Source organism: Chenopodium quinoa, unplaced genomic scaffold (assembly GCF_001683475.1).
Source record: "Chenopodium quinoa cultivar QQ74 unplaced genomic scaffold, ASM168347v1, whole genome shotgun sequence".
NCBI lineage: Eukaryota > Viridiplantae > Streptophyta > Magnoliopsida > Caryophyllales > Amaranthaceae > Chenopodium > Chenopodium quinoa.
This window is the reverse complement of record NW_018744537.1, coordinates 110,333-136,805: the sequence shown is the minus strand read 5'-3', so window position 1 is coordinate 136,805 and position 26,473 is coordinate 110,333. Positions and strand designations below refer to the sequence as shown.

Sequence of the window (26,473 nt, the reverse complement as noted above, 5' to 3'; positions counted from 1 at the left end):
TGGTCGAAAAATTCAATAAAAAAAAAATAGATTCAAATTGAACTAACTCGAATTTACTTCAACAAATCAGTGATTCACCCCAAAAAATAACTCCAATCAATCAATCAACACTTCAACCAAACAATCAACAGAGTTCTAAGTACTCAAAAAATTATATAGCAACCAGAATATCAACCACAAAAATCGATAAATCTGAGCGAAAACTTCAACGCAATCGAAAAACGAACAACTGACCTTGTTAGGCTTTGATACCATAACAAATATTCAAAGACCAGAAAATCTAATGAACACAGTTAACTCCAATGATGAACTTCAGCAATTTACAGAGAATTTTATAGAAGAGGAAAACGAAATTTAGGGAGAAAAGGGAAGAAGAAGAGAGAGAGAACTAACAACCAGAAAAGCTATTTAAAGCATTCATTACATGTGAGGAAATAACATAATGAAGAAGTATGTTATAACAAACTTGCAGGCGTGGCACTTGCTGAGCTGGAAGAAGTAGTATTTGTAATAATATATGTTGAGTAGAGTTGATGGAAAGTGTAAAATAGTGAAGTCATATAATGTGAACGAGAGTAAATTCAATGAAGTATACATATAGGGACGTATTTCACTAATAGACAATAGGGATGAAAAGAGTATATATATTGATAGTGTAATGTGAATCTAAATTGTGATGAGAAACAACAGTTATAAAACCGTATGAAATTTCCTAGAATTGGGAATTTAGGGTCTTTACTAAACATTAATCAAAGCAAAGCCTGTAAAATCATTTCTCAAGTACATTATGATTATATTTTTCCCCGTAATTTATACAATTCGAGGGTCATGTCCAAAGATTTAAATTTCACAATACATGCAATGCTTGATAGGCTGATAACTTGACACAAGGTACCATGACATACTTGCATTAACAATAATTAACATAAATCTAGTCTACTATTTTTCTTTTTCAAGAGGAATTTCATCCGATAATCCAGAACCTATTAGATTCCAACTAATCGAAATTTGAGCTTAATCAGATATCTCAACAAAGTTTGCTTAGTTACCTAATCTCAACCCTGCGCGTCGTGTTAAATAGAGTAAATTACAACAACTCTCTTTTAACAGCCGATCAACATCCATGATCAACGAAGTGCATAGTCTAAACTAGTTCTCAACTTCTCAAGTTCTGGGTACAAAGATGGGGACTATGCTACTTAACAGAACAAACCCCCCTCATTCACCTACTCACCACTTCAGATTCCCGCCCCTTTTCTCTCTCCTCAGCGCAAATGTACTCCCAAACTCATCTCCTCTCTCAATCTCCCCCTTTCCTTTCTCTCTCCTCAAATTCTTCCACAATCATCCCCAATCTTCATCCATTTCAATCGCTCCACTTCTCTTCCAATTCTTCTCTCTTCACCTCAAGCTTTTCTCTCTCTTCTCGAACTCACCTGGCTCCGATTTCAATGGCGGCGTCGAATTCGGACCTCTCGAATCATCCGATTGAAGAAGTACAACTCGGCTTCGACAATGGTGATCCCGATCGATTCGCTGATGTTGCGAATGAGCTCGCTGATGCTTCCGGCGAACTCATCCGCGGCTTCTTCCGGAAGAAATTCGAGATTCTCGATAAAGACGACTCGAGTGAGTTTCATTTTTCACGATTTTTGCTTTGAATTTGAAGTGTTTTACTGTAATTTTTTGTTGATTAGGTCAAATTTTAGCTGTTTAATTGTTTCAGTAAGTTCTGAATCATCTTTGCAAATTCAATTTATTATGATGATTATTTATAACATAAAAAATTAGTTCTGGAAGAATTCAAAATTGATTGAGAAAATGCACTAACTGATTTATTTTCCTACATTTCTACATAATTTCTGGCTCAATTTGCTCAATTTGCAGGTGTGTAGCATTTTCTACAGTTGATTAATTTGTAGCATTTTGCAGAAAACATGCAGATTCAGTATACTTATTTTGATGACTGATAGTTTTGAAATATGCATATTTCTCAATGAATAGTGTAACTACATGATAAATTTCTAATATATACATATTCTATCAATTTTAGTACAGTATTTTGGTTGTTTGGATCATCAGTGTCTCATGTTTGTTTCTGTTTGTCCTGTAATTTTATATAATGATGACATTAGTAAGCTATTCCATGATTCGTTCATTGAAATTCAAGTTGTTTTACTCTTTCTCATGGCTGCATAATTTGCTACTTCTAGTCAAGCTCTCAGTTGTTAGGTTACATGACTGATTTTAACGATTCACAAGTGGAATCTCGATTTCTAATTCTTCTTTTTGTTGCTTATTCATGTGGATTCAAGCACTGCTTGATTACTGTTTCGATTATTATTTAGATTTTCTTGATTTTGTTTTTTAATAAGTAGTTTTATCACTTTTGTTTTACTGATTCTCTCTGTGACTCTGTGTATCGTGGTTGTTAACTGGTTTTAGTAAGTTCTGTTGTTGTGGAAACGAGTTTGAAATTGTAGCTGAGTCATGGAGCCCTAGGGCTGCTGGAAACTGCATTTTCTGAGAATTTTGTTCATTTGTATAATGAATAAGCTGATTGTTGATTTGGGGATTTTTATTATTCTAATGATTTTGGGAATCAGATTAATGAAAAGGAATTCGTTTCGTTTGTTTACCAATCTTGTTTGTTCTGATCAATATTCAATAGTGACTAGTCATCCAAACTTCCAACTTCTATTGGTGTTGACTGTTGAACTCTGAGGCAGATCTATGCTTAGCTGATTCACTAAGCTTAGGTTACATCATACTCCTTTTTGTTCCTTTGTGGTTTTTGTGGCTGCTTTGTCACTTTTTTTTTTTTGTATCTTACCTAATCTAATTGCCAAAATGATGAAAATTACTTGTTTTATCAACAAATCAATCATGTATTTAGTATTTTAGCACTTCATAAAACAATTCTGAAAGAAATTCAATTTTTTTATTGACTAAATATGACCTGAATTTTTTTTGTCTATATTTCTACACAATTTTTAACAAAATGTGCTCAAATTTCAGCTGTTTGGTAACTTCAGCCAGTCTACAGTCGAGGAAGCTTTCTACCATCAATAAATATGTACCATTCTTGCTGAAAACATGCTGATTTAGCTTAACTGTATTGACGACTGATGTAGTTTGAAATTGATTTATGAAATTTGCATGTTTCTCAATGAAATGTTTAGTTTATGATAAAAGTTCTGATATATGCTTATTCTATAAGTTAATGTATTTTTGGTTGATTTTCAGTGTCTCATGCTTGCTGCTTCTGTATGTTCTGCAATTTTGTATAACAATGGCATTAGTAAGCTCTGTGATTCGTGCTTTGACATTCAAGTAATTTTACTCTTTCTTTATGGCTGCAGAATTTGCTACTATTAGTCAAGCTCTCAGTTATTAGGTTAAATGACTGATTTTAACTATAGGCAAGTGGAATTTTGAGTTCTATTCCCCTTTTGTCACATTTTTTTTGAGTATTCAAGCACTGTTCAACTTCTGTTTTTTATTTCTATTTCAAGACTTTATTAATTTGCTTGTAGATAATTTAGTTTTATCATATTTAGTGTATGGATTCTCTCTGTGTCTCATGTTTGTTTTAGTAAGCTCTGTAATTGTGGAAACAAGTTTAAAATTGTTGCTGAGCCATAGATTTCTGGGGCTGCTAGACACTGCAATCTCTGAGACTATGCACATGTATTATGTTTTTGCTGGCTGACTGTTGCATCCATAATGAATAGAAATTATTGCTTACAAATCTTGTTTGTTCTCATAGAGAATGACTAGTCATAACTTCTAACTTCGATTGGTGTTGACTCTTAAACACTGAAGTACATTTATGCTTATTTGATTGACGCTACAAAGCAATTGGCAGCTAGAATCATAGAATTTTGCCATGAATTGATGTTCTCAAATTGACACTTTTTTTTGGTTCTTGAGGCCAAGCTTTTTGTATCTTACTTAGTCTGATTGCCAACATTATGATAATTACTTGTTCTATTAACATGTGTTGAGGATCACCTCTTACGTCAACGTAGTTTATATATTATTTGGCCAAGGTTTACAAATTTGGACTTTTGACTTTTCACTTGAGACAGTTATTCAAGACAGTATGAGTACAAGTCAACTCACATATGTATGACTGTGCTTCACTTAAAAGCTAGAAAATGAAACATCAACTAATTCGATCAATTCATCATTAAAACAGGAACTTCTTCTTTTTTCTTTTTTTTTTTCACTTTGCATGCTGCTGCTACAAAGCAATTGGCAGCTAGAATAATTGTGCCTTAAAATGAATATGTAGTAACTAAAGCAGTGATCACCAAATTTGTCTTAACTGCCTGAGACACTTGATGTTTTGGCAAGATTTCATCTTTCACCGCTTAGAGCATTTTTTATTTTTGAAGAAACACTTGGGAGCATTTAACTACTGTTTATCTGGAACCTTTGTTTAATTTGGCATCTATGTACTGATATACAATAAAAAAAAATGAATGAACCTTGTGTGTGTGTGTGTGTGTGTTGTATACACAACAGTTTCCTTATAAAATCTTTCCTATGGTACTTCCAAGGACTGACTTGGTTTATGCTTATATTATTGGATTGATCTTTTGCTGAAAATTTAATGATCAACAGATATTAATTTCATTTTTTTTTTTTTTCTCTGAATGATACTGAACTGCTCTCAAGTTTTGATGAAACTAGATCATCCCCAGATTTTTGACATTTTATAATATGAACTCTAGGTCCGGTTACTATTGCTGATCGAACTGCAGAGGAATCAATGGTTACAATTATCATGAAACATTTTCCGTCTCATGCAATGTAAGTTGAAGTTGTGAGCTCGTATCATCATACTGTCATTTCATGATCATGAATGTGACTTTCCCTTCAAGACATGGGTTAGCCTTATTGCTAAAAGGAATTAATAGTACAATGATGTTCAATTACTGAATTCTGACACACTTATTTATTTGCAGTTTTGGAGAAGAAAATGGTTGGAGGTGTAAAGAAAAACATTCAGATTACGTATGGGTTATAGATCCTATTGATGGCACAAAGAGCTTTATAACTGGTAATTCCTGTCAATTTTCTTTCATATTTAAATGAAGTTTTGGTAATATGATGTTAAGACTCATTTTCCTTATACATATCTCCAGGAAAACCTGTATTTGGCACTCTTATAGCTCTTCTGTACAAGGGTAAGCCGGTATGACTCAATTGTAATTTGTGTCAATCTATGTAAATGCTGTATAGATGATTTTTTTACTGACATCTTCTCGTGAGAAGAATTTTTAAAGAGAAATTTGCTGTGCTGTTTTTCTTACTACTGCTTAGCGATAATCTATACAGGAGTTTGAACATTGCTATAACATGTCATGATTGGCAGCTATTTAGGTGCTGTAATTTCTATTGCTCCCCCTTTTTCAATGTATTTTTAATAGGTAATGTTGATGCTTGCAGATTCTGGGTGTAATTGATCAACCTATTCTCAGAGAAAGATGGATTGGTATAAGTGGGAAGAGGACTACATTGAATGGGCAAGATGTGTCAACACGAAGTTGTACAGATCTATCACAAGCGTATTTGTAGGTCTTCTTATTCTCTTACAAGCTGTGATTAGAATCGTTGGCTTTCATTTTTGTTGATTTCTTTTAATGACAATAAGTTGGATGAGCATAAATTTCAGCTGTATTTCTGCTTGCCTTCTTAAGGTACACTACAAGTCCCCATCTTTTTGCCGGGGTTGCTGAAGAAGCATTCATTCGCGTTAGGAATAAGGTATCATATCTAGTTCACATTTGCTTCAACTTAGCAACTATCTTTCAATTCTAATATCAAATACATAAAACAGGTTAAAGTGCCACTCTATGGATGTGACTGTTATGCCTATGCTCTTCTAGCTTCCGGGTTTGTAGATCTCGTAGTTGAATCTGGCCTGAAGGTGAACTGACCAATCCTACCAAAGATCTTATGTTCATCGTCTTAAACCTGTAAATGTTTACTCTTTTTCTTTCTGATTGATTTAGTTTCCTGGTTATTTTCAGCCGTATGACTTCCTTGCATTAATACCGGTTATAAAAGGGGCCGGTGGGACTATAACTGATTGGAAAGGCGAAGAATTCCACTGGGAAGCTTCACCGGAATCTAAGGCAACAGGTGCAAAAATGTGACTCTCTTAATCATCTTAGTTGATTAATGATGTTCTTATATGTTTGTGCACATTACTATTGTTCTGACTTTTTGTAATCAATGTGTTAGATTTTAATGTGGTAGCCGCCGGGGATGCTAAGCTTCACCAACAAACCGTCTTATCACTGGGTTGGAAGTGAGACTATGATATGAATTCAATATTAGTCTTCATTTTGCAGCTTAATTTTTTTAAATATAGGCGAATAGTTATCTTAAAAATTGTGATTTAATTAACTCATGTTATTTGTTATTAACGTTTTTGCTGGCCTTGCTGCTACCAGTTCTGGGCTTCTGACCTTCAAGATTTATGCAGATTTTAATGTTCAGCAGCTGGTGACGTCAAGTTTTACCAAAAGGCTAGTAGTTCTTCTGCAAGATTAACTAAACTCCAATTACATCTTAATTAGAACACTTAATAAATGTTAGGGGAGTGCATGAGTTTCAGATTTTAGGCATTATGCGATATAGATTAGTGTTTGTATAACAAAAAAATATTCCAAATTTTGGTTGAATCCTGTAAAATAAAAGGGAAAGAATTTTAAGTGCAAATTGAGAATTTGTTATAAATTAAAACTAGTAATGGTTTACGTTAAATAAAACCATAGTTGCAACTTGAAAAATTCACGACAGAACAAAGAATAATAAAAAAAAAAATGTGAATTTTTAGTACTAATCCTTTCCAAAATCTGCAGAATAGGTGGCACTCGACTCTAGCTTTTTTGCTTCGTTTAGTTTTCTCACAGCCTGCAGAGCAAATAAACAACATAAGTAGTTCGATCACATAAAAAAAAGTACTATGCACCTACATAAAATTAATTTCAATTTAATGATCAAATTGTGACATTGAAGACTTGTTTGCAATTTTGAAAATTCCCTAGCTACTAGTTTGAACTATTGGAGCTAAAAAAAATGAAATTAGACAAGCTAATTAGCCTGAGAAAAAACTTGCCAAAACGAGGGGTTGATATATATTGATAAATCTAAATTTAAAAGGCTAGTTAAGAAGAAATTAAGGCTCATTTAAATCAGAAACAAGTAGCTAATCCATTGGAGAACAAACTAGCTACAAAAGAGATTAGCTTAAAATCTTGTGTGTTAAATTAGCTTTACCCATTGGAGTTGCTCTAAGCACTCACCTTTGTCATATACTAAGCCTACTAGGGAAGGGATTAGAAACAACTCGGCCAAAAAACGAAAACTATGTGTTGCGCGGGGAAAAGTAAATGCACAAGTAAATCTCATGGATCTTTAAAGGTCTAATTACGACAAATATTACCTTCATGAAGTCTTCATGAATCACATAATCTCTCTCAGCACGTATGGCTGACATACCAGCTTCAGTACAAACGTTTCGGAGATCGGCCCCATTAAATCCCTGGAAAAAAAGTAAGGCAACATATTCAACACCAACACCTTGATAAAGATGTGGTAGCAGAAAATAATAGGCAAGTCTACATGAAGTAGAAGATCACCTCTGCTAGCTTGACAACTGCTTCGTAGTCGATCTCACCATGTTTGGCAATGCCAGCAGCATGGATTTTGAGAATTTCCATTCTCGACTGTTCATTTGGCAATGGAATCTCAATTTTCCTATCTAGACGTCCTGGACGAAGAAGTGCCGGGTCCAGCACATCTGGTCTGTTTGTTGCCATGATCATTTTGACCTGCACTTACAAAGTACAATGTGGTCAAAGGGGAACATCAAATTACCAACTGCAGTGCACCAACAAATTATAGCAAGATTACTCTACAGTCTACAATGAGTTTCATAGTCTATACCTTTCCCAGCTGATCAAAACCATCAAGCTGATTTAGCAGTTCCATAAGGGTTCTTTGAATTTCACGGTCAGCACTTGTACCCTCACTGAATCGACGACCTCCAATAGCATCAATCTCATCCATGAAGATGATGCAAGGCTGAGAATAGAAACATAAGTCATAAACCACAAGAAACCATTACACCAGTACCCTCATATTGTGATAACTACGTTAAATGCTGCTATCTCACCTGGTGTTCTCTAGCGTAATTGAACATTTCACGGATCAGTCTCGCACTTTCACCAATGTACTTATCTATGATAGCACTCGATACAACCTATAACAATATAAGAAGTAGCATTTATTTACATGTTTAGTATGTTACCCCCCCTAAAAAAAATATACTTTCTGAGGATGCAACAATTTCCAATTTGCATATGCTTTAATACCTTTAGGAAATTGGCATCTATATTACTGGCTATAGCTCGAGCTAACAATGTCTTGCCAGTCCCTGGAGGCCCATAGAGAAGAACACCCTGTCAAGAAAAACGTAAACACAAATTTTGAGTTAGCCCAACAAATATCTACCCAAGGTACCAAAACATTAAAAAAAAAAAAAAAAAAAAAAACACCTAAAAAGAACAAAAATAAACAAAGAAAACCCACACAAAGTCTATACCTTTGGAGGTTTAATTCCCACACGAATGAAAAGCTCAGGATTCATCAATGGAAGCTCAATGGATTCCCTCAGTTCTCGGATTTGATCAGACAGCCCTCCCACAGCAGAATAGCTTATATTCCCAGGATCTTCATGAAGCATATTGTATACAACTGGATCAACCTGCATATGCAATATATGAGAACATAATGCAATTTCACAAAGTGACACGGCAAACAGAAGTCACAGAACCATAGGCTTCAACCATGAGCTAAAGCTGCAATAATAGTATAATACATTCTCACTTTACAACAAGAACTACACAACTGAATAAGTGCTTCACAAACTTAAGCACCTATATTTTGCATCTTGGGATCACCACATTCAATTTAATGCATAAATGAAACATTTAAATACGGTAGCTGTAGGAAGAGGGCACCAGGAATTCTTATAAAGCTAGCCTGTGTCAAAAAATTTGGGTAAGACTTAGTGTTTTGTGGTGAAATCTTGAGTAAGATTTATTCAACTGAAGTAAGATATAGATTAATTCAATGTAAGATATAGTATGTGCAGAAAAATGCACTACACACGACCCAAATACATTGCAAAGAAGCACCCAACAGAATGAATCTATCTGTCAAGAGCAAAGCTTTGACAAAACATCCTGAGCGAATGAATTCATTAGCCTAATAATTAGTGATGTCAGTTGAAATTATCCGTTCAACTTCTTAATAAACTAGACAAAACCCTTCCTAGGAAACCGTTTACCTTCAAATATGTTAAAAATCTTTCACTACTCTTATCATTTATACTTTGACCAACCATAAGGCATGTAATGAACCGACTCCAATACTGATTGAGGCACGTTCAAACTCCAAAGCACCAATTGATAACAGTAACGATTTTTCTATAAAAATTTTGACATTTAAGTTACAAGAACATTAGCTCACGATAAGACTCAGCCACCCACTGCCTAGCTCAGTTGGCAGTGACAGTATAATAAATTTACAACTAAGAGTCAACTAAGCTTCTGGTCAACCCAATCAACCAAATGGAAATCATGGCAGAAGTAAACACAAAAACTCAGATGCAGGACAAGGTAAAACAGAGAACATAAGAGCAGAAACTTACTTCACGAGGAAGAGCACGCATAATGGTGAGGGTAGTCATGTCAAGTACCACTCGAGTTCCAGAAGTTAGCTTTTCTTTGTCCACTTTGCTACGACAACCAACCACATACCTTGGTCCACTGCTAGCTTTCACAATTACTGGCACACATAAACACATTACTCAGTCAACCAAGGAAAAAGTTGAGGGAAAAAAGGGTTGTTCATGTTATATGTACACGTACAAATACAAATTACAACACTTGGATAAACAGCGTAATATCACTGATATGAAGCAAAGAGGAAATTGAAAAAGATAGAACAAAAGCATTTTGTATTAAAGATCTCATCATAGCTGGATAAAAAAAAAAAAAAGCCTGCAACAAAGACCTGACACACCATAGTGGAAGTCCAAGCAACAAAAGTAACATAACTCTAATCCTGCTACTAATGGAAGAGATTTTCAATTTTCTTTATAAAAAAAAGGGATAGTGGCAGAAGACCAACAAATCCTAGGTACCGTAAGGTAAAAAACCAACAACATGAATTTAGAGGAAAAAAAGACAAGAGATCAAGAAATCATTTACATCTCTCATTGTCAAGAGGCCTTAGGACTTCTCCAATAATCTGCCCAACACTCTGGAGTGACTTTAGATCATCCTCTGTTTTAGCGTAGTCCTTTTTGGCACTTCGCAGCTCTTCCTTCACTGGAAATATAGAAATTTAATACATTAGCAGCAGCCTTTAAAAAAAAAAAAAAAAGGAACACACCACAACAAAAGGACAACACAAATGATCCACTACCATATACAGCAAAATATTAAGTTACATAAATACCAAGCAACCATTCTCAATTCAAAAAAATAAAGTACACACAACTAACCCTCCTCCGACCTCAATGGAATTGTTGGTATTTTATAGTGATAAACCAAAACTCTTTACCACAATTCGGCATCTTCCATTCCTAGAACAACTGCCACAACTGATGAAAATAGTTGTTTTTCCATATACCTTGTTTAGCTATTTAAATACCGCTAGTTTATATTTCAAGGTTTCAACACAAAACCTAGATGACAATTTTGTAGACTGAAACAACCATCACTACTAAAAACTTATGGGTTTTCAATATTGCTTTCACTCTCTTTATTAATCTTTGGTCTGAATTTCTGTTTTCAACGCAAACTTGAAGTGCAATTTTTTAACAGTGTCAAAGGCAAAACAATTTATTGAGAACAAATTCGCACAAAAACAAGAACAAAAAAAAGGTGGAAAGCATTGAGAACGAATTGGCCATTCACTTGAGGCTTACTAAAGCTCCATTAATGAATAAATGTTGATTGACCAAAAAACTAGTTCGGCACAGGTTACAAAGTTGGATTTTGAAATGGCTCTTGTCTTTACCAGGTGCATTCCGAACAAACAACCATGTGTCCAGATTACAAACATCACTCATATGGATGTAGATAAACTACTCACAACACATCCTCCATTTATCCTTTTCTAATGCCTAAATATAAATTCCAAATGAAGCACCTAAATTGATATTTTCTTAAACTTTAGAATTTGAGGTTACTAAAACAGAAGCTAAGAGGAAAAGAAAAGCACGATGCTTCTTCAGCAGCATTAAGATCATTCACTTAAGGTTAATTTAAGTGCTGCTAGTCCATCACTGCCTCATTGCAACTTGACCATAGCTTAGCTCAGAGTTAGCAACAAGTAGCCTTCTGTTAGAAACTTTAGAGAGGTTATAATCACAAATTCGCAACAAGTTCATATTAATCCAACAATTTGAGATACAAACCCTAGCACGAGCTATACTTTATCAATAATTTATCAATAAACTCAAAATTTGGCTTAACATTCTTCGAAATTAACGTTTTTCTCGAGGCTACGATCATTCTATTGAGGCTAAGCGTTGCTTGTGCATCACTGCGTCTATGCATCTTGACCACAGAGTTCACAACAAGCAGCCTTCTTGATAGACATGTTCTAATCGCAAATTCGCAGCACAAACCCTAGCACGAGCAAAAATTTCTCAATAAACTCAAAAAGTTGGCTTAAAATTCTTCGAAAACTAACGTTTCCAGTTACATGCACTAGAATCTTCAGATCAGATACGAAATTACAGCCAGAAATCGCAAAAACGAATAGCGAAACAATTTTCCACAAATTTTCAAACATATAAACGAAAATCGAAAATCAAACTCAAACATATCAAAATCCACTTCGATTACACTGGATGTTGATTTCTTACAACTCAATTAACTAATTCGACTATCTCGGAGCTAAATTAGATATAAATTCATGCAAATTGGATATTCTAAACTTCAAAACAAACTAAAAGCAGATTCAAAACCCTTAAATTCAATAATCTAGAAATTAATGAAGAAAAAAAGGCCGAAATTAGGGATTTAGAATGAAAAACCTTTTCTGCTTCGAGATTCAAACTCGCGATGTTGAAGGAGCTTCTTATTGTATTCGGCAACAGCGGCCTTACGCTTAACCTCTTCTTCGGTCGACATTAGAGAGAGCTCTGCAGAATAGTGCAGATGATCTCCGATGAGAGAGGAGAGAGGAAGAGAGAGAAGTTTTTGAGACTTGTACAGAGAGTAAGGAAGGACTTCCGATGTGTCACATACGTTATTCAACAAGATTATATACTGTACCCCGTAATTCCTCTTAGTAATTTAACAACCCCCTAACCTTATCATATTATTTCTCCGTAAAATTTTAACTACTTAATCCCTCCGTCCGAGTGTCGTAAAATTAGAGGTGATTAAAAATCGGGTCTGATCGGTCCTTAACATAATTCCTCGAGTCTAAACCCGCCAAAAAGTAGCGGAATTGTCGGGCCAAAGCGGGCTTTTGGGGTTTTTTTTCGGGCCGGGTTTGGATTTTTAATTTAAAAGTGTGTTTTTAGGTTTGCCCAAACCCGCCCTAATTTCGTGCTGGGCCAATGTTTATCACCTCTATTTTTTTTTTTAATAAAGTTGATCACCTCTACTTAAAACGTCTATATCTCTTTTTTTATACGCGTAAAAATTAAAAATACTTGATATTAATAAAATATACGGACAAATCCAACTGAATAATTACATTAATTTGATTAAAAATATATATATATATATATATATATATATATATATATATATATTCCATTTAGGGTGGGTTTGATCCACTTGATTTTTAACTTATTGGGATCTATTAGGACTTATTAGAATTTATTAAAATTTATTTAAGTTGTAATTTAAATTTGGACAACACTTAATGAATGAAAATAAGGTGAACTGAACAACCCTTAGTATTTACGAAGGTCATTATTTTAATTTTCAATACAAAAAAGGTAATTTATGTTAAAAAAGAATAGGTTTTATTAGTTTTTATAAGCATAAATATAATTATTAATTATCAAAGTTGTACTCATATATTGTATTTGACAAGAATAAAAGATAAAACTATGATGAAATTCAAAATTCACCACTCAATTTCCTCATCATGCTATTAAAGGTATGTATAATCAAAGATTCAAAGGTGTATTTTAAAAACCTTGTAAAGTGTTTGTGACAATTTATTTGGGACAAAAGCTGTAATAATCCGCAAAAACTCTTATATATAAATAATGAGAAACTTGGTTAAATAATGCTACAGGGAAATTGGATTTAATTTCACATAAAAAGTAAAAATTAATTCTGCCATATTGATGAGTGCAACATGTAGCTTTTTTTACTTTTTATGTTGTACTTCGTACAACGGTACAAGTATTAGTTAGTAGCCTAATTCATCATAATTGAATTCTTAACTTCTTAAGTATACTAAAATGGATATTTTCTCTCACTCTTTAATCTTTATTAATTGCATAATTAGAAATTTTCACATTAATCAATGTATAGTTTTACTTGCGAACTTTATACAGAGAATACACTAATGTTGTTACTTCTACAACAACATACAAAGTATATATATAGTACTACAACTCTAAAAGTATTAAGCAGTGCATGATCATTGCAAAATTATTTCTCTAATTTGAATTCTTACTTCTACAGTTTCATGTATGATTAACTTAATTCCAACAACACCTTGATAATTGTAGTTATATTCTAATAATTCCCCCTCCTTCCATTTGTTAATACATGCAACAAGCTGACACTATTATATACGGATTAAAAGTCTCGTTATCTGTATTGAGAAATGAAGAATTGGATTTCATGTTAAAGTTAGTATGTTTAGGAGTGAATTGAAGTCATGAAACACTTAAACCAATATACAAATAAAAAAGTTGTTTCTTGAACATTTTCATATTCCAAATGTAACATAGAGTAACTAGCCAAACTAGGTTGATACATAATACACAATTACTGAAATTGTTTGCTGAAAAAAAAAAGCTGGCAACAAAACCTAAAACTAATAGGAAAATATTGTGAAGTATTAGTAATATACTACTACTACAAATTATGAAAGAATAGAAATTAATTATTTACAAGGTACAGCTATGAAATTTACATACAATCTTCACTTAGCTCTTGATCAATCCTTTCCAAAGTCAGCACTATAACTAGCTTTTGTCTCTATTTTCTTCGCCTCGTTTACTTTCCTGACAGCCTGCAGAGCAAAGAAGTTAAGAAACATCATAAGAAATTCAAGCACAAGCTGCACAACCAAGTATTCTAACCATTCCACATTAAACTGTGACATTGAACAGAATCAAAATCGCTTATTTCACCATTTTAAGCCTTAACTCTTGCAATGTGCTTGTGAATGGCATAGAACCTACTGAGCCAAAAGGCCGAAATAGTGAATGTTCTGGGGGTTGGAAACTTGGGTGGAACCCAAATACTCAACATACAGGTGCAGATCATGATCTATAATGGTTTAGCTATGACAAATTATACCTTAATGAAATCTTCATGAATCACATAATCTCTCTGTGCACATATAGCTGACATGCCGGCTTCAGTACACACATTTCGTAGATCAGCCCCATTAAATCCCTGAAGAAAAATAAAGGCAACAGGACAGTTAGTATGAGTGCCATGTTAGATGTTGTGTAGAAAATGATATGCAAGTCTTTAAGCAATAGTTGCTCACCTCTGCTAGTTTAACAACAGCTTCATAGTCGATCTCACCGTACTTGGCCATGCCAGCAGCATGAATTTTAAGAATTTCCAATCTTGACTGTTCATTTGGCAATGGAATTTCAATCTTCTTGTCTATACGACCAGGCCGAAGAAGTGCAGGGTCCAACACGTCTGGTCTGTTTGTTGCCATGATAAATTTGACCTGCAGTTACCAAGCACTTAGTGGTCAATATTAGGTCGGTCCAAATTCCAAAACATCACGTTGCTCAACAGCAATGCATACAACATAACTGCCCCGTACTAAATTTCAGTCATAATACCTTGCCTAGTTGATCAAATCCATCAAGCTGATTCAGTAGCTCCAGCAGAGTTATCTGAATTTCACGATCAGAACTCGTACCCTCCTCACCTAGTCTATGACCTCCAATAGCATCAATCTCGTCCATAAAAATGATGCAGGGCTGAAAACAGGAGCAATGACTTTAAGAATCATTTGAAACAAGTACAACTTATATTGAAATAACCCATACATTATTATGCCACTGTCTTACTTGGTGCTCTCTAGCGTAATTAAACAGTTCACGAATCTGTCTTGCACTTTCACCAACGAGCTTTTCTATAATAGAACTCGCAACAGCCTAGAATAGCAAAAGAAAGCATATCATCACAATTATTACAAGCCAGAAAAATAAAAGAAACATCAATAAAAAAAAAATGTTGCAGTAGTTTTAATCTAACTGTATAAACTCTCATATACCTGTAAGAAATTGACTTTTATATTGCTTGCTATGGCTCGAGCTAACAATGTCTTGCCCGTCCCAGGAGGCCCATACAGAAGAACACCCTGAGCAGGATATAATGAAAAATAAAGATTTGATATTTTTAACAGATATCCACAGTAGGAACTAACATTTGAAACCAACCTAAAAAGAGCAAATCCAATTCAACAAAGATAAAAACAAGCCACACGCGTCATTACCTTTGGAGGCTTAACTCCCACCTTAATGAAAATCTCAGGATTCATTAATGGAAGCTCGATGCATTCTTTCAGCACTCGAATCTGATCAGATAGCCCTCCCAGAGCAGAATAGCTAATATCTCCAGAATCTTTGTGAATCATATTGTATACAACTGGACTCACCTGCATATACAATAAGTGAGATTTCCCAAAATAATAAGGGAAACATGATTATAGTCTCACAAGCTATCATAGCCAAATAAATCCTTGTATCATTCATTCATACGGAGTAATATTTATAGACAATTGTCACGTACTAAACTGTTGTACAAGATGTAAACCGATGCTGAGAAAAGGCATACATAACACAAATACTAATTAAGGCACACATTCTGTTCTGAGAAAAGTAGATGCATCTCAAGCATGAATCAAGGAATTGAATCAAATGTAGCCTTCAATATAATGACACTAACATTTGTTCTTTAAAGGAAAAAGATTACATACCCTCCGTAACAACTTAAATATTTCCACATTAATTCACTTCGATCCACAATTACCAACAAATATAAACAACTGAACTGAGGCACAGGTATAGAGCAGAAGAGATTAGAACTTACTTCACGAGGAAGAATGCCTAGAATAGTGAGGGTAGTCCTATCATGAACCACTCGTGTTCCAGAAATAAGTTTCTCCCTGTCCACTTTGTCATTACAACCGACGATTATTTTTACGTCGCTAACTTCCACACATACTGTCACATTCACATATGAAAACACATCAATCAGTGACAAATTTGATTGATTTTTTCCACTGCCAAATCAAACTATGTGATAAAAGAAAAGCATCGAAAAAAATAGTGTCTACGGTACAGTACACTTGGATATCAATATCATATAAGAACATACGAACTAACTAAACCCAAGTGTATAAAGAATTAAGAGACATAATAAGCACAAAAAATGCCAAGCAACCATTACAACAGATTTCATGTAACAGAATATTTCTTCCATTTATAATAATTAAAAATAATCAAATGTTATAAATTCATGTAAAATGTATGTTATTGAATACGAAATATTAGATTTGTATCATACAATATATGTAAACAAGATATTAACATTTAAAGTTGTGCGTGGACAAACACAACGATAAATTCAAGAAAAACAATAGAAAATTAACAAATTAAACAAATCCAGGGTGCAAGAAAACCGAATTAAACAAAGAAAAAGAAGAAGAAGAGATGAATTACTTCGCTCACTGTCAAGAAGCCTAATGACTTTTCCGACATGCTTCGCTTTGCTTTGTAAATATCTAAGATCATTCTTTGTTTTATTGTACTCTTTTTTGGCATTTTCCAGCTCCTCTTTAACTGAATATATTGAGTTCAAACAAATAACATTTAGCTTTTCAAGAATTCAACAAAAGATTATAGGTAATAAATTGACATTTAGAAAATACAAATTGAAAATGAATTAACTAAATCATATATGATTAAAAATTTAATTTAAAATTGAACTTCGACAACATGAATAGTAAGCAGGTTTAGAAAATCGAACGTTTTCTGTTGTATATTTTTTGTAAACGACGCTGACGGCGCCTCAAACGGAATCCTTCAATGACGAGTTCCCGATGTTCACGACGCAAGTCTTCTTCCGTCGACATTAGTTAGAATCTTGTACAATGTGATATTTGCTAATGTATATATTTGAAGAAGAAAATATTGTTAAATTTTGTATGTTTTTGTGAGAATGAAAAGAGATTCTATAACAGTGATGATAGTTAGCAAGAACTCTTAGCGGAGGGCACAAAGAATTCAAACAAAATAAGCGAGCGAACTTTTATTTCTCAAAATTGTAGTATGAGTTAGTTAGTTAGTTATATTTTGCCTTCGATTTCCTACTTGGAGGAAGTCAAAGCTGCTACAAATAGCAGTGTTTGTAGCAGTTTATTGCAGCACAGTACAACAATTACGGAGTATATTTAAGTAACTTACTCTACCTTAAAATTCAAACAATTAATTAATTAATAGGGTAATTATCACTTCTACACTCCAGCTTCTGGCTTTTATCTTTGGTACACCTTATCCATTATTCTTTAGCAGTGGTACACCTAAGGTTTTATACAGTCATCAGCGATGCACCTACCGTTTTCTTTTCGTTAAAAAAACATTAGTTTTGGCTTTTCGATTTTTTAACTTAAAAAAATAAATTAACTATTTCTCAAAAAAAAAAAAAAAAAAAAAAAAAAAAACCTTCTTTCTCCCTCATCTTCCTTTTCATGGACTTCCTTCAACCCCTTCCACCACCTAGGCCAACAACACTGTGGCGCCACCCCCACCACCACCACCACAAACCTCAAAACCTCCACAACTTGACAACCAACATACAACTCGACCCCCCAACCACGACCCTACAATTAGACCGCAAAACAGTCCTGCTTTCAATCGAGCCCCATTGCTTCCATTGCTTTAAAACAATCCTGCTTTCAATCGAGCCCCATTGTGGTGGGAAGGGTGGGGGTTTCGGGGTGTACCGACATTAATGGTGGGGGTTTCAGGGTGTATTGGCTTCAATGGATTGGGTTTCGGGGTGTACCGACATTAATGGTGGGGTTTCAGGGTGTATTGGCTTCAATGGATTGGGTTTCGAGGTGTATCATAGGGTGTAGGGTTCATGGGTAGGTGTTTCAGGGGGTTTCGGGTTCAAGGTTGGGTGTTTCAGGGGGTTTCGGGTTTTAGAGGTTGGGGTTTCAACAGGGTTGCCGGATTTGGTTACTTGTTGCTGGAATTTATGGTGGTGGAAGGGAAGAGGAAAGAGAAAGGAAGGAGGAAAGAGAAGGGGAGGGGTGGTCAGAGGGGGGTGGGATGTCTGGGTGGGCTGCCGGAAGTTATGGAGGAGGAGGAGGAAGGATGGAGGAAAGAGAAAGAAAGGAGGTAGGAAAAAAAAGGAAGAGGTGGTTTTTTTTTTAATTTAAGATTTAAAAATAATTAATTAATTATTTTTTTAAAAAAAAATTATTTTATTATTTGGACCAATCAGGTGCTTTTAGTGTCAGTTTTTAATTTTATTTTATTATTTTTATTTTCGAACCAATCACAAGCCGCCACATTACAGTTTTTAAAGTTAATAAATCGAAAAAAGTAAAACTAACGTTTTTTTAACGGAATGGAAACGGCAGGTGCATCGCTGATAACTGTGTGAAATCTTGGGTGTACCACTGATAAAGAATAATTGATGAGGTGTACCAAAGATAAAAGCCAAAAGCTGGAGTGTAGCAGTGATAATTACCCTAATTAATATATAGCTTATATACTGTACAACGCACGATTTTACCAAATATTATAAAGATTTATAATTATATGTAATTTAAATTGTTTTTACAATTTTTTCTTTTTTTTTTTTTTTTTTTTTTTTTTGACGAAAACCGAACCAAACAATTTTATTACTCAAAAGCAGAAGCTAAATCAGCCATTACAAAGGGTGAGATTTCACTAGGAACCTCTTCCATCCAAACTCTAAGATAAAATATAAAATATAGAATATTCTATACTTTATCTCAAAAGAAATTTTAAGTTGTACCCGTACGTCTTATGTAATATGTATGTATTTTAATTTTAAATTTAATACGAAGTATTATGATCTTCTTTATAATAACAATAATGTATGGTTAATTATCTCTAAGTAATAGCAAAAATAATTTATTGAATTTGGGAGTGAAAGATTGCATTACCATTCAAATTATTTTTTCTTGATATAATATCTTATACCGTAAAAAAATATAGAAAATTTGTGAATATTTATGTAGAAAGTGAATCACAATTATATGATTTAGTGAATATTTTTTGGAAGAAAGTGAATAAAAAATGGAGGGAAATAAACAGCACCAAGAAGTGACACGTGTCATTCCTGGTGTCTGTTTTAATATTGTGTTATTGATTGATACTTCGTACTTACTAAGTATATTGGTAAGAGATTTACATCAATCAAATAATAGGCAGAGTAAGTGAAAATTATAGATGTAATATACACTCGAATGTAGGGTGCATCCAAAGTTATTTTGCTCATTTGATGATTAAATGTACAATAAATATCAAAATGAGCACCAGAAACAATTAAAATTACTCTCTCAATCCATTGAATTTATCCCTTATTTCCTACGGAGTATCATTTTTAAATGTTGCAGTTAAAAAGATTTGAGGATTAAAGCATGTGATGAAAAGTTAAACAATTGACTCGTCCGTACAATCAATTAAGGTTCTTTTTTCAGCCAAAATATGATATCTTAATTGCACCTTCTTACAAGCGTACAACCGATTTACCAGATTGTAAAAGGTGAATATCTACTTCATACAATATACTAGTAATATATCGCAAAGGTAATACTTTGTATTATGATAACAGTTTATTAGCTATAATAAAGCTAATACATCAAATTTAGTAAACAAGCATATGCAAGGTAGTACAAATTTTTATTTTATTTTTTTGTAATTTTTGTCTAATATGGGAATTGAATTGTGATTGAGTCATTGAATATGTCAAAGATGGTAAACTATTGATTTCAAAACCTTTCAAAAAAAAAAAAAAAAAAAAAAAAATTGATTTAAAAAAAACAAAAAAAAATTATGTTAGCCTCTGTATTCATTGACAACCCTTAACCATCATATTTTTGCTAATTAAATCCCAAACATAGTTCAAAAATTTCTATCTAAAAAAAGCCATCATCAACCCAAAAAAATTGGCTAAAATTTTGGACATTTGCCTTAGTTTGCCATTTCCATTCATCAAAAATACACAAAACAACAACCAACATTTCACAAAGCAAAAATCACCTCCGATTTTCAAGAGTGAGAAGAAAAGAAAAAAAAAAAAACAGCAAAAATCTCCTTTTACTTTGATGTTTTTGAACAACTTTCCTTCAATTTCTCTTCCTTTTGTTCTGTTTTTTTTCTCCTAGTCTACCCCTTTACCCCCTCCTGGGTTAGGGGGAATGATGTTGGACAAGAAGAAAAAACCACTTACCCTTCATTCCTCCACCCAAACATTTATATCATCCTTACCAATCTCTTCTATGACAATATTCGCGCTCCTCCCCCTCGTTCTTCTCCTCTCCCTTCCCATCTCCACCCTCGCGACGACCCCTGCAGCTACCTTCAGCCCGAAAGATAACTTCTACATTGCTTGTGGAAGCAACGAAAAGATAAGCACCCCGGATGGAAAGACCTACGAATCTGACCAAGATGCTCATGGGTTCCTTTCCGCGGAGGACAAATACCTTGTTTCTGACCCTAATGCAAATGTACCTTCTAAGATATATTCTTCTGCTAGAGTTTTCTTAAAGGATGCAACCTACACGTTTACATTGCAGGACTCGGGTTGGCATTGGGTTCGCCTTCATTTCCTCCCCATTAAGACCGATGTTTTCAAGCTTGAGTCGGCTAGTTTCAATGTTTATACCAATGAAGTCACCCTACTTCATAGTTTTAGTGCCACCAACCTCACGATGAAGGAGTACCTCATCCATGTTAAGTCCCAAAGGTTTTCTATTAGGTTTGAGCCTCAGAAAAACTCGGCTGCTTTTATCAATGCCATTGAGGTGTCTACCGCGCCAGATAAGTTGATTGGTGATTCAGGCCAATCTTTATCTCCGGTGGGTCAGTTTCATGGCCTGAGTCATAGCTCACTCGAAACCATGTATCGAGTCAATGTGGGTGGAAGCCTAATCACAGCTGATAATGACACCCTTGGTAGAACATGGGTCAAAGATGATGGGTATATCAAGAACAAAAATATGGCCAAAGATGTCAATGTTCAAACCAATATCATCAAGTACCCTAACGGAGTCACCCCTTACATAGCCCCGCAAACGGTGTATGCCTCTGCAGCTGAAATGGCTGATGCTAACACCATGGAGCAGAGCTTCAACGTTTCGTGGGAGTTCCCGGTTGAAAAGTCTTACGATTACTTAGTAAGGCTACATTTTTGTGACATTGTTAGTACAGCCCTTAATGATTTGTATTTCAATGTCTACATTAATGGTAAAACTGCTATTTCTGCGTTAGATTTATCATCAATAACGGGTAAATTAGCCACCCCAAACTTCCAAGACATTGTTGTTGATTCTTCTTTGGTAGATCAAGATAAAGTCTCGGTTCAAATTGGACCGTCCACTCTTGATTCCGGTGCTAAAAACGCTATCCTCAACGGGGTCGAGGTGTTCAAGATGAACAACACGGTAAGTAGTTTGGATGGGGAGTTTGGTCCGGATGGAAAAGCTGCTTTTGCAGGCAAACATAAGAAAACAGTCGCTGCAGTCGGGTTTGCTATGATGTTTGGAGCCTTTGTCGGGTTGGGAGCGATGGTGATCAAGTGGCATAAGAGGCCTCAGGATTGGCAAAGGAGAAACAGCTTCTCCTCCTGGTTACTTCCTCTTCATGCAGGGGACTCAACTGTCTTTGGTAAGAGTAATTATGGGTCTAATAAAAGTAGTATCTTCACCACTGGTGGCCTTGGCCGTAGGTTCACTTTCGACGAGATTAAGGAATCCACCAAAAACTTTGCAGCCAGTGGTGTCATTGGTGTTGGAGGATTTGGTAATGTCTACATTGGAACGTTGGATGGCACCCAGGTTAATCGCCTTAAACTGCTAGCACCAGTATTAAGTTTTTGGTTACAATGTTGTTTAAAGTAAACTTTGAATGAACTTTTCAATACTGCACTGATTTAATTGATACAAACAAAACAGATCTTTACTAATCAAAAACTTAACAAGTCAAACTAACATTTATAAGGAAAATAAGAACATGCCTTTATAACGGTGTGTGGACATTGACATTGATCTCTCAATCATGAACAGGTAGCAGTCAAGCGAGGCAACCCTCATTCAGAGCAAGGTATCAACGAATTCATGACCGAAATACAGATGTTGTCCAAGCTTCGCCACAAGCACTTGGTGTCTTTGATAGGGTATTGTGACGAGAATAGTGAGATGATCCTGGTGTACGAGTACATGTCCAATGGACCTTTACGCGACCACCTCTATGGAAAGAACATGCCTCCATTATCTTGGAAGCAAAGACTCGAGATCAGCATTGGAGCAGCTCGTGGACTTCACTACCTCCACACAGGGTCAGCCCAAGGGATCATCCACCGAGATGTCAAGACAACAAACATTCTCCTTGACGAAAACTTTGTCGCAAAGATGGCAGACTTTGGACTATCCAAGGATGGTCCAGGCCAACAAGCAGATCATGTCAGCACTGCAGTAAAGGGTAGTTTCGGGTATCTTGATCCAGAGTATTTCAGGAAACAACAGCTTACTGACAAATCAGATGTGTACTCATTCGGAGTAGTCTTGCTCGAGGTTTTATGTGCTCGTCCTGCCATCAACCCAGCCCTATCTAGAGAACAAGTGAACCTTGCAGAATGGGCAATGAATTGCAAGAGGAAGGGAATGCTGGAAAAAATCCTTGATCCTGTCTTAGTTGGATCGATAAACCCAGAATCGATGAAGAAATTTGCTGAGGCAGCTGAGAAATGTTTGGCTGAGTATGGGTGTGACAGGCCTACAATGGGTGATGTGCTATGGAACCTGGAGTACGCCTTGCAAATTCAAGAGGCATCGGCGCAAGGAAAGACTGAAGATGCTTCTACAAACCTGAATTCTACTGCAGCTTCTGCACCTGTGGCAGTGGAACCAAGCGCTATCATTCCTGAGCAGACACAAGCCATCGATGAACAATCTGGAACTGCTCTACTTGCCCAATTTAGCAACCTCAGTGGAAGATGAAAAAAAAAATCTATTAATTTTTGGAAAATTGCAAATCAATGCTCATGTACAGATGCTTTCGATGGTGATGATGGAGGTGGCTTTGTTTTTAACCGCTGTGTTTTCTCGTATGTCAAAACAAGTCAATGGTGTTATTTAGTGATGTTATTAGCTTGTTTTTGCCTAAAATGATTATTTCTCTCAAGCTCTGGCGCGCAGTGTAAACTTACTTGCAGATAATAACTTATTAATGTTTGTGTTTTCTTCATGGATTCATGTATATATGTCAGAGATGAGAGGCAATAGAAAATTTTTTTGCTTAGAAGGTTTCCATGTAAACTAGTAGTAACATTTTTTCAGCTGAATTAACTTTTTAGTTTCTATTCACTTCTTAGCTAATCACTTCAAATAGATTAAATCAGTACTGCAACTCTAAAAATTGGGCGTGCCCCAGTTCCTCTTCTTGAGAAACAGGGAGCGTTTCTCTAATGTCATTTATGAAATTATAAAGCATTGGGAATTGTAAAGTAATAATACTATAATGAAAGGAAGTGCTAACTGTAACATTCACTCAAGATGTGGACCGGTTTAGACAGTGTGAAATGGTGAATTTACTGTTGTTAACGTTGTTCTTCAACATCCATCCAATTTATGGTTACAACCAAAGTTACTCCATCAAACAAGTGCGAATTGCCATTTTTTCCGTCATCATTTTGCTCGCAAACCACCATCACCTTCGTTGCCCCTATCTTCTTCACTCTCCTTCGCCTTTTCGACGGCTTCGCCACCGAATCAAAACGAAAAACCCTAAAAAAATTGGAGAAATTGTGGCATGGTTAACCCTTAAGGGCAAGGTTTGTCTTCCTCTTCCATTGAGGTTGTTCATGCATTCCAATTTCTGTATTGAAGGTTTTGGTTTCCTTTAAGGGAGGTGAGAGAATGGAGGAAGAAGAACCCATGGACGTTGGTGGCGCAAACGACTTTGTCTTGCATTGATGGTGAGGTGGATAGAGAAAAGAGCGGAGAATCAAGGAAGGAGAGAGAATTTGGTGATGGTGGTATTTCCATGGAGGAAAGGGGTGCTGGGTTAGGATGAGGAGAGAGGAGATTTGAGGAGAGAGAAAGTGAGGATGTTTGGAGTAATTCCGTGAAGTGAATACCTTACGTCCTTACCCCAATTCACCGCCTGTTAACCCCGTTACCCAACTTGACCATGTGATAATTGACAGATATACAAAATGACCAAAGTACCCCCAATTTCCAACGTAAAATACAAATTTAGCCCCTTGAGATACATTCCACGTTCATCAAGAAGAGAAACTTGGAATTACCCTAAAAAAATTATCCATATTACAAAAATTCAATCAATTAAAATTCAAAAATCACTTGCTATACTTTGAAAAGATACTCAATAATAGATATCAAGTACAAAGTAAACACTTATAGCTTATCAGATTTTAGTGACTTACGATTGCTGTGAGCTTCTGTGAAAGATTATCACCATTTTACGACTTCCATATCTTTAGACCTCATTTCAGACAGCATACATCATAATTATCCTTATTTTCTTTTATGAAAATACACTTAAAAAAAATTGTAAGATTACAACTTCAATGCCGTATACCACACCGCCGTTTGATCTATTGGTCCAATATCAGTTATATAGTCATACTTCAAGAACAAAATCTAAAACCTTGAGGCATTTTGATAAATTGATCTATTGGTCCAATATCAGTTTAAAGTCACACTAGCTAATTAAATTAATAAATTACATGTATATACTCGCATACATACTAACCGATGATGATTTCTTACTTACCAGCCATTAGAGTTATTGGGTATGGATGTGTGTGTATTGCTCTAAGACATTAACTAAAGAACAAGCGACTATGTACCTAGTGCAAGGAGCTGTACGGCTGAGGATCAAGAGATTGAATTTCCACCACAACGGAGTAAAGAAGGCTTTGGATGCCAAGGCTAATGACATTATGGCACCTTAGCTTGGTACTCCATGTCTATCTAAGCTAATTTAATAAGGAAGATGAGTTACTAGAAGTCCTTTCCACATCTTTTTTTTTGCAGGAAAAATTAGGTAGGTATTTTATTATAAATCTTACCACGTCCTTTTAATCAACATGGCTTGTAGTTGTCTTTATTTTACTTTCGTTGTGTCGAAAATCTCAATCATTTAGGGGGTGTTTGGTATGTGGGAATCGGGGCTTGGGAATGGGAATGGGGATTGAGGAGGTGGGAGTATATATTGTCTTGTTTGTTTTGTGAGAAGGGGAATTGTAGATGGGATTGGAAATGGGAATAAAAATGTCCTATTCTTATGAATTTATTACCTAGGGCAAGTAATGAAATCATATGAATATAACTATAGTAAGGGTGTTATTGTAAATTTGATATTTATTTCCAAACAAGGGATTATCAACATTTTATTGAATTCTCAACCGTAAATACCCAATCCCATTCCCGACGCTCTAATTCTCAAACTCTCATTCCCACTTACCAAACGCCTCGTAAGGACATTTATCCATCGAGGGAGGCCGAAGGGATAGGAATTAAGGGTACATGCATACATCAAATACCAGGGGCGGAGCTAGAAGGGGACGAGTGGGGACACTTGTCCCCCCATTTTCAAAAAAAAAATTAAAAAAAAAAATTTAAAAAAAAAAAACAAAAAAACGCAATTACAGAGTGCTCTGTGCGACATTTGCAGCCAAACCCTAAGTCTTTCAATTTTTAATTTCTCTCTCTTCGATTCACCCTCACCTCGCCAGAGTCGCCTGACGCTGTCCACCGTTCTCCGGCAGTTCGCAGCAGTGAGGCCAATGACGAGGTTCGACAGACGACAGCGCACAGCGGACAGCCTTCAATTCCGTTCGACAGTCACCAAAATTAAAAAACCAAAGTCCTGTCTGTCGCTCGGTCGCTGCCTGCCAAACCCCTCATCGTCGTCGGTCGT

The 26,473-nt window shown here is 35.3% G+C and overlaps 4 protein-coding genes across 5 annotated transcripts; 2 read left to right on the top strand and 2 right to left on the bottom strand.

The window, feature by feature from the left end:
- The first annotated feature begins 1,127 nt into the window (after positions 1–1,127).
- LOC110698430 (bifunctional phosphatase IMPL2, chloroplastic-like) lies at positions 1,128–6,665 on the top strand. 2 transcript variants are annotated; one of them, XM_021875850.1, is made up of 10 exons: positions 1,129–1,629; positions 4,740–4,818; positions 4,974–5,068; positions 5,154–5,203; positions 5,458–5,582; positions 5,709–5,775; positions 5,849–5,938; positions 6,042–6,153; positions 6,256–6,322; positions 6,500–6,665. In XM_021875850.1, exons 1-10 carry the CDS (start codon positions 1,275–1,277, stop codon positions 6,504–6,506), a joined length of 1,047 nt encoding a protein of 348 aa, XP_021731542.1. In that variant the 5' UTR covers positions 1,129–1,274; the 3' UTR covers positions 6,507–6,665. The 2 variants fall into 2 exon arrangements, with proteins under 2 accessions (XP_021731543.1, XP_021731542.1); XM_021875851.1 differs by having other exon boundaries at positions 1,128–1,629; positions 6,042–6,163; positions 6,256–6,515.
- A 57-nt stretch (positions 6,666–6,722) lies between these two features.
- Positions 6,723–12,351, bottom strand: LOC110698429 (26S proteasome regulatory subunit 10B homolog A-like). The gene is made up of 10 exons (XM_021875849.1): positions 12,134–12,351; positions 10,296–10,415; positions 9,734–9,870; positions 8,624–8,785; positions 8,394–8,480; positions 8,195–8,281; positions 7,966–8,103; positions 7,659–7,850; positions 7,463–7,561; positions 6,723–6,930 (listed from the first exon to the last, which is right to left on the bottom strand). Exons 1-10 carry the CDS (start codon positions 12,228–12,230, stop codon positions 6,856–6,858), a joined length of 1,194 nt encoding a protein of 397 aa, XP_021731541.1. The 5' UTR covers positions 12,231–12,351; the 3' UTR covers positions 6,723–6,855.
- A 1,704-nt stretch (positions 12,352–14,055) lies between these two features.
- On the bottom strand, positions 14,056–15,700 carry LOC110698427 (26S proteasome regulatory subunit S10B homolog B-like). The gene is made up of 4 exons (XM_021875848.1): positions 15,104–15,700; positions 14,794–14,985; positions 14,598–14,696; positions 14,056–14,307 (listed from the first exon to the last, which is right to left on the bottom strand). The coding sequence occupies exons 1-4, from the start codon at positions 15,227–15,229 to the stop codon at positions 14,233–14,235; spliced, it is 492 nt and encodes a 163-aa protein (XP_021731540.1). The 5' UTR covers positions 15,230–15,700; the 3' UTR covers positions 14,056–14,232.
- A 4,379-nt stretch (positions 15,701–20,079) lies between these two features.
- On the top strand, positions 20,080–24,099 carry LOC110698425 (probable receptor-like protein kinase At4g39110). Its single transcript, XM_021875846.1, has 2 exons — positions 20,080–22,365; positions 22,594–24,099. Exons 1-2 carry the CDS (start codon positions 20,728–20,730, stop codon positions 23,524–23,526), a joined length of 2,571 nt encoding a protein of 856 aa, XP_021731538.1. The 5' UTR covers positions 20,080–20,727; the 3' UTR covers positions 23,527–24,099.
- The last annotated feature ends 2,374 nt before the right edge of the window (positions 24,100–26,473 follow it).

What these genes read in the sequence shown, in the direction of transcription:
- LOC110698430 (XM_021875850.1), top strand. Translation starts at nt 1,275, where the DNA reads ATGTACTCCCAAACTCATCTCCTCTCTCAATCTCCCCCTTTCCTTTCT. An exon ending in TTCTGTACAAGGGTAAGCCG is followed by an intron (nt 5,204 to 5,457) that starts GTATGACTCAAT and finishes TGATGCTTGCAG; the next exon opens with ATTCTGGGTGTAATTGATCA. An exon ending in GATCTATCACAAGCGTATTT is followed by an intron (nt 5,583 to 5,708) that starts GTAGGTCTTCTT and finishes TGCCTTCTTAAG; the next exon opens with GTACACTACAAGTCCCCATC.
- LOC110698429 (XM_021875849.1), bottom strand. Translation starts at nt 12,230, where the DNA reads ATGTCGACCGAAGAAGAGGTTAAGCGTAAGGCCGCTGTTGCCGAATAC. An exon ending in TGCGTGCTCTTCCTCGTGAA is followed by an intron (nt 8,786 to 9,733) that starts GTAAGTTTCTGC and finishes TTGCATATGCAG; the next exon opens with GTTGATCCAGTTGTATACAA. An exon ending in ATTACGCTAGAGAACACCAG is followed by an intron (nt 8,104 to 8,194) that starts GTGAGATAGCAG and finishes TTCTATTCTCAG; the next exon opens with CCTTGCATCATCTTCATGGA.
- LOC110698425 (XM_021875846.1), top strand. Translation starts at nt 20,728, where the DNA reads ATGATGTTGGACAAGAAGAAAAAACCACTTACCCTTCATTCCTCCACC. An exon ending in GAACGTTGGATGGCACCCAG is followed by an intron (nt 22,366 to 22,593) that starts GTTAATCGCCTT and finishes AATCATGAACAG; the next exon opens with GTAGCAGTCAAGCGAGGCAA.
- LOC110698427 (XM_021875848.1), bottom strand. Translation starts at nt 15,229, where the DNA reads ATGGACGAGATTGATGCTATTGGAGGTCATAGACTAGGTGAGGAGGGT. An exon ending in GATTTGATCAACTAGGCAAG is followed by an intron (nt 14,986 to 15,103) that starts GTATTATGACTG and finishes TGGTAACTGCAG; the next exon opens with GTCAAATTTATCATGGCAAC. An exon ending in CTGTTGTTAAACTAGCAGAG is followed by an intron (nt 14,697 to 14,793) that starts GTGAGCAACTAT and finishes ATTTTTCTTCAG; the next exon opens with GGATTTAATGGGGCTGATCT.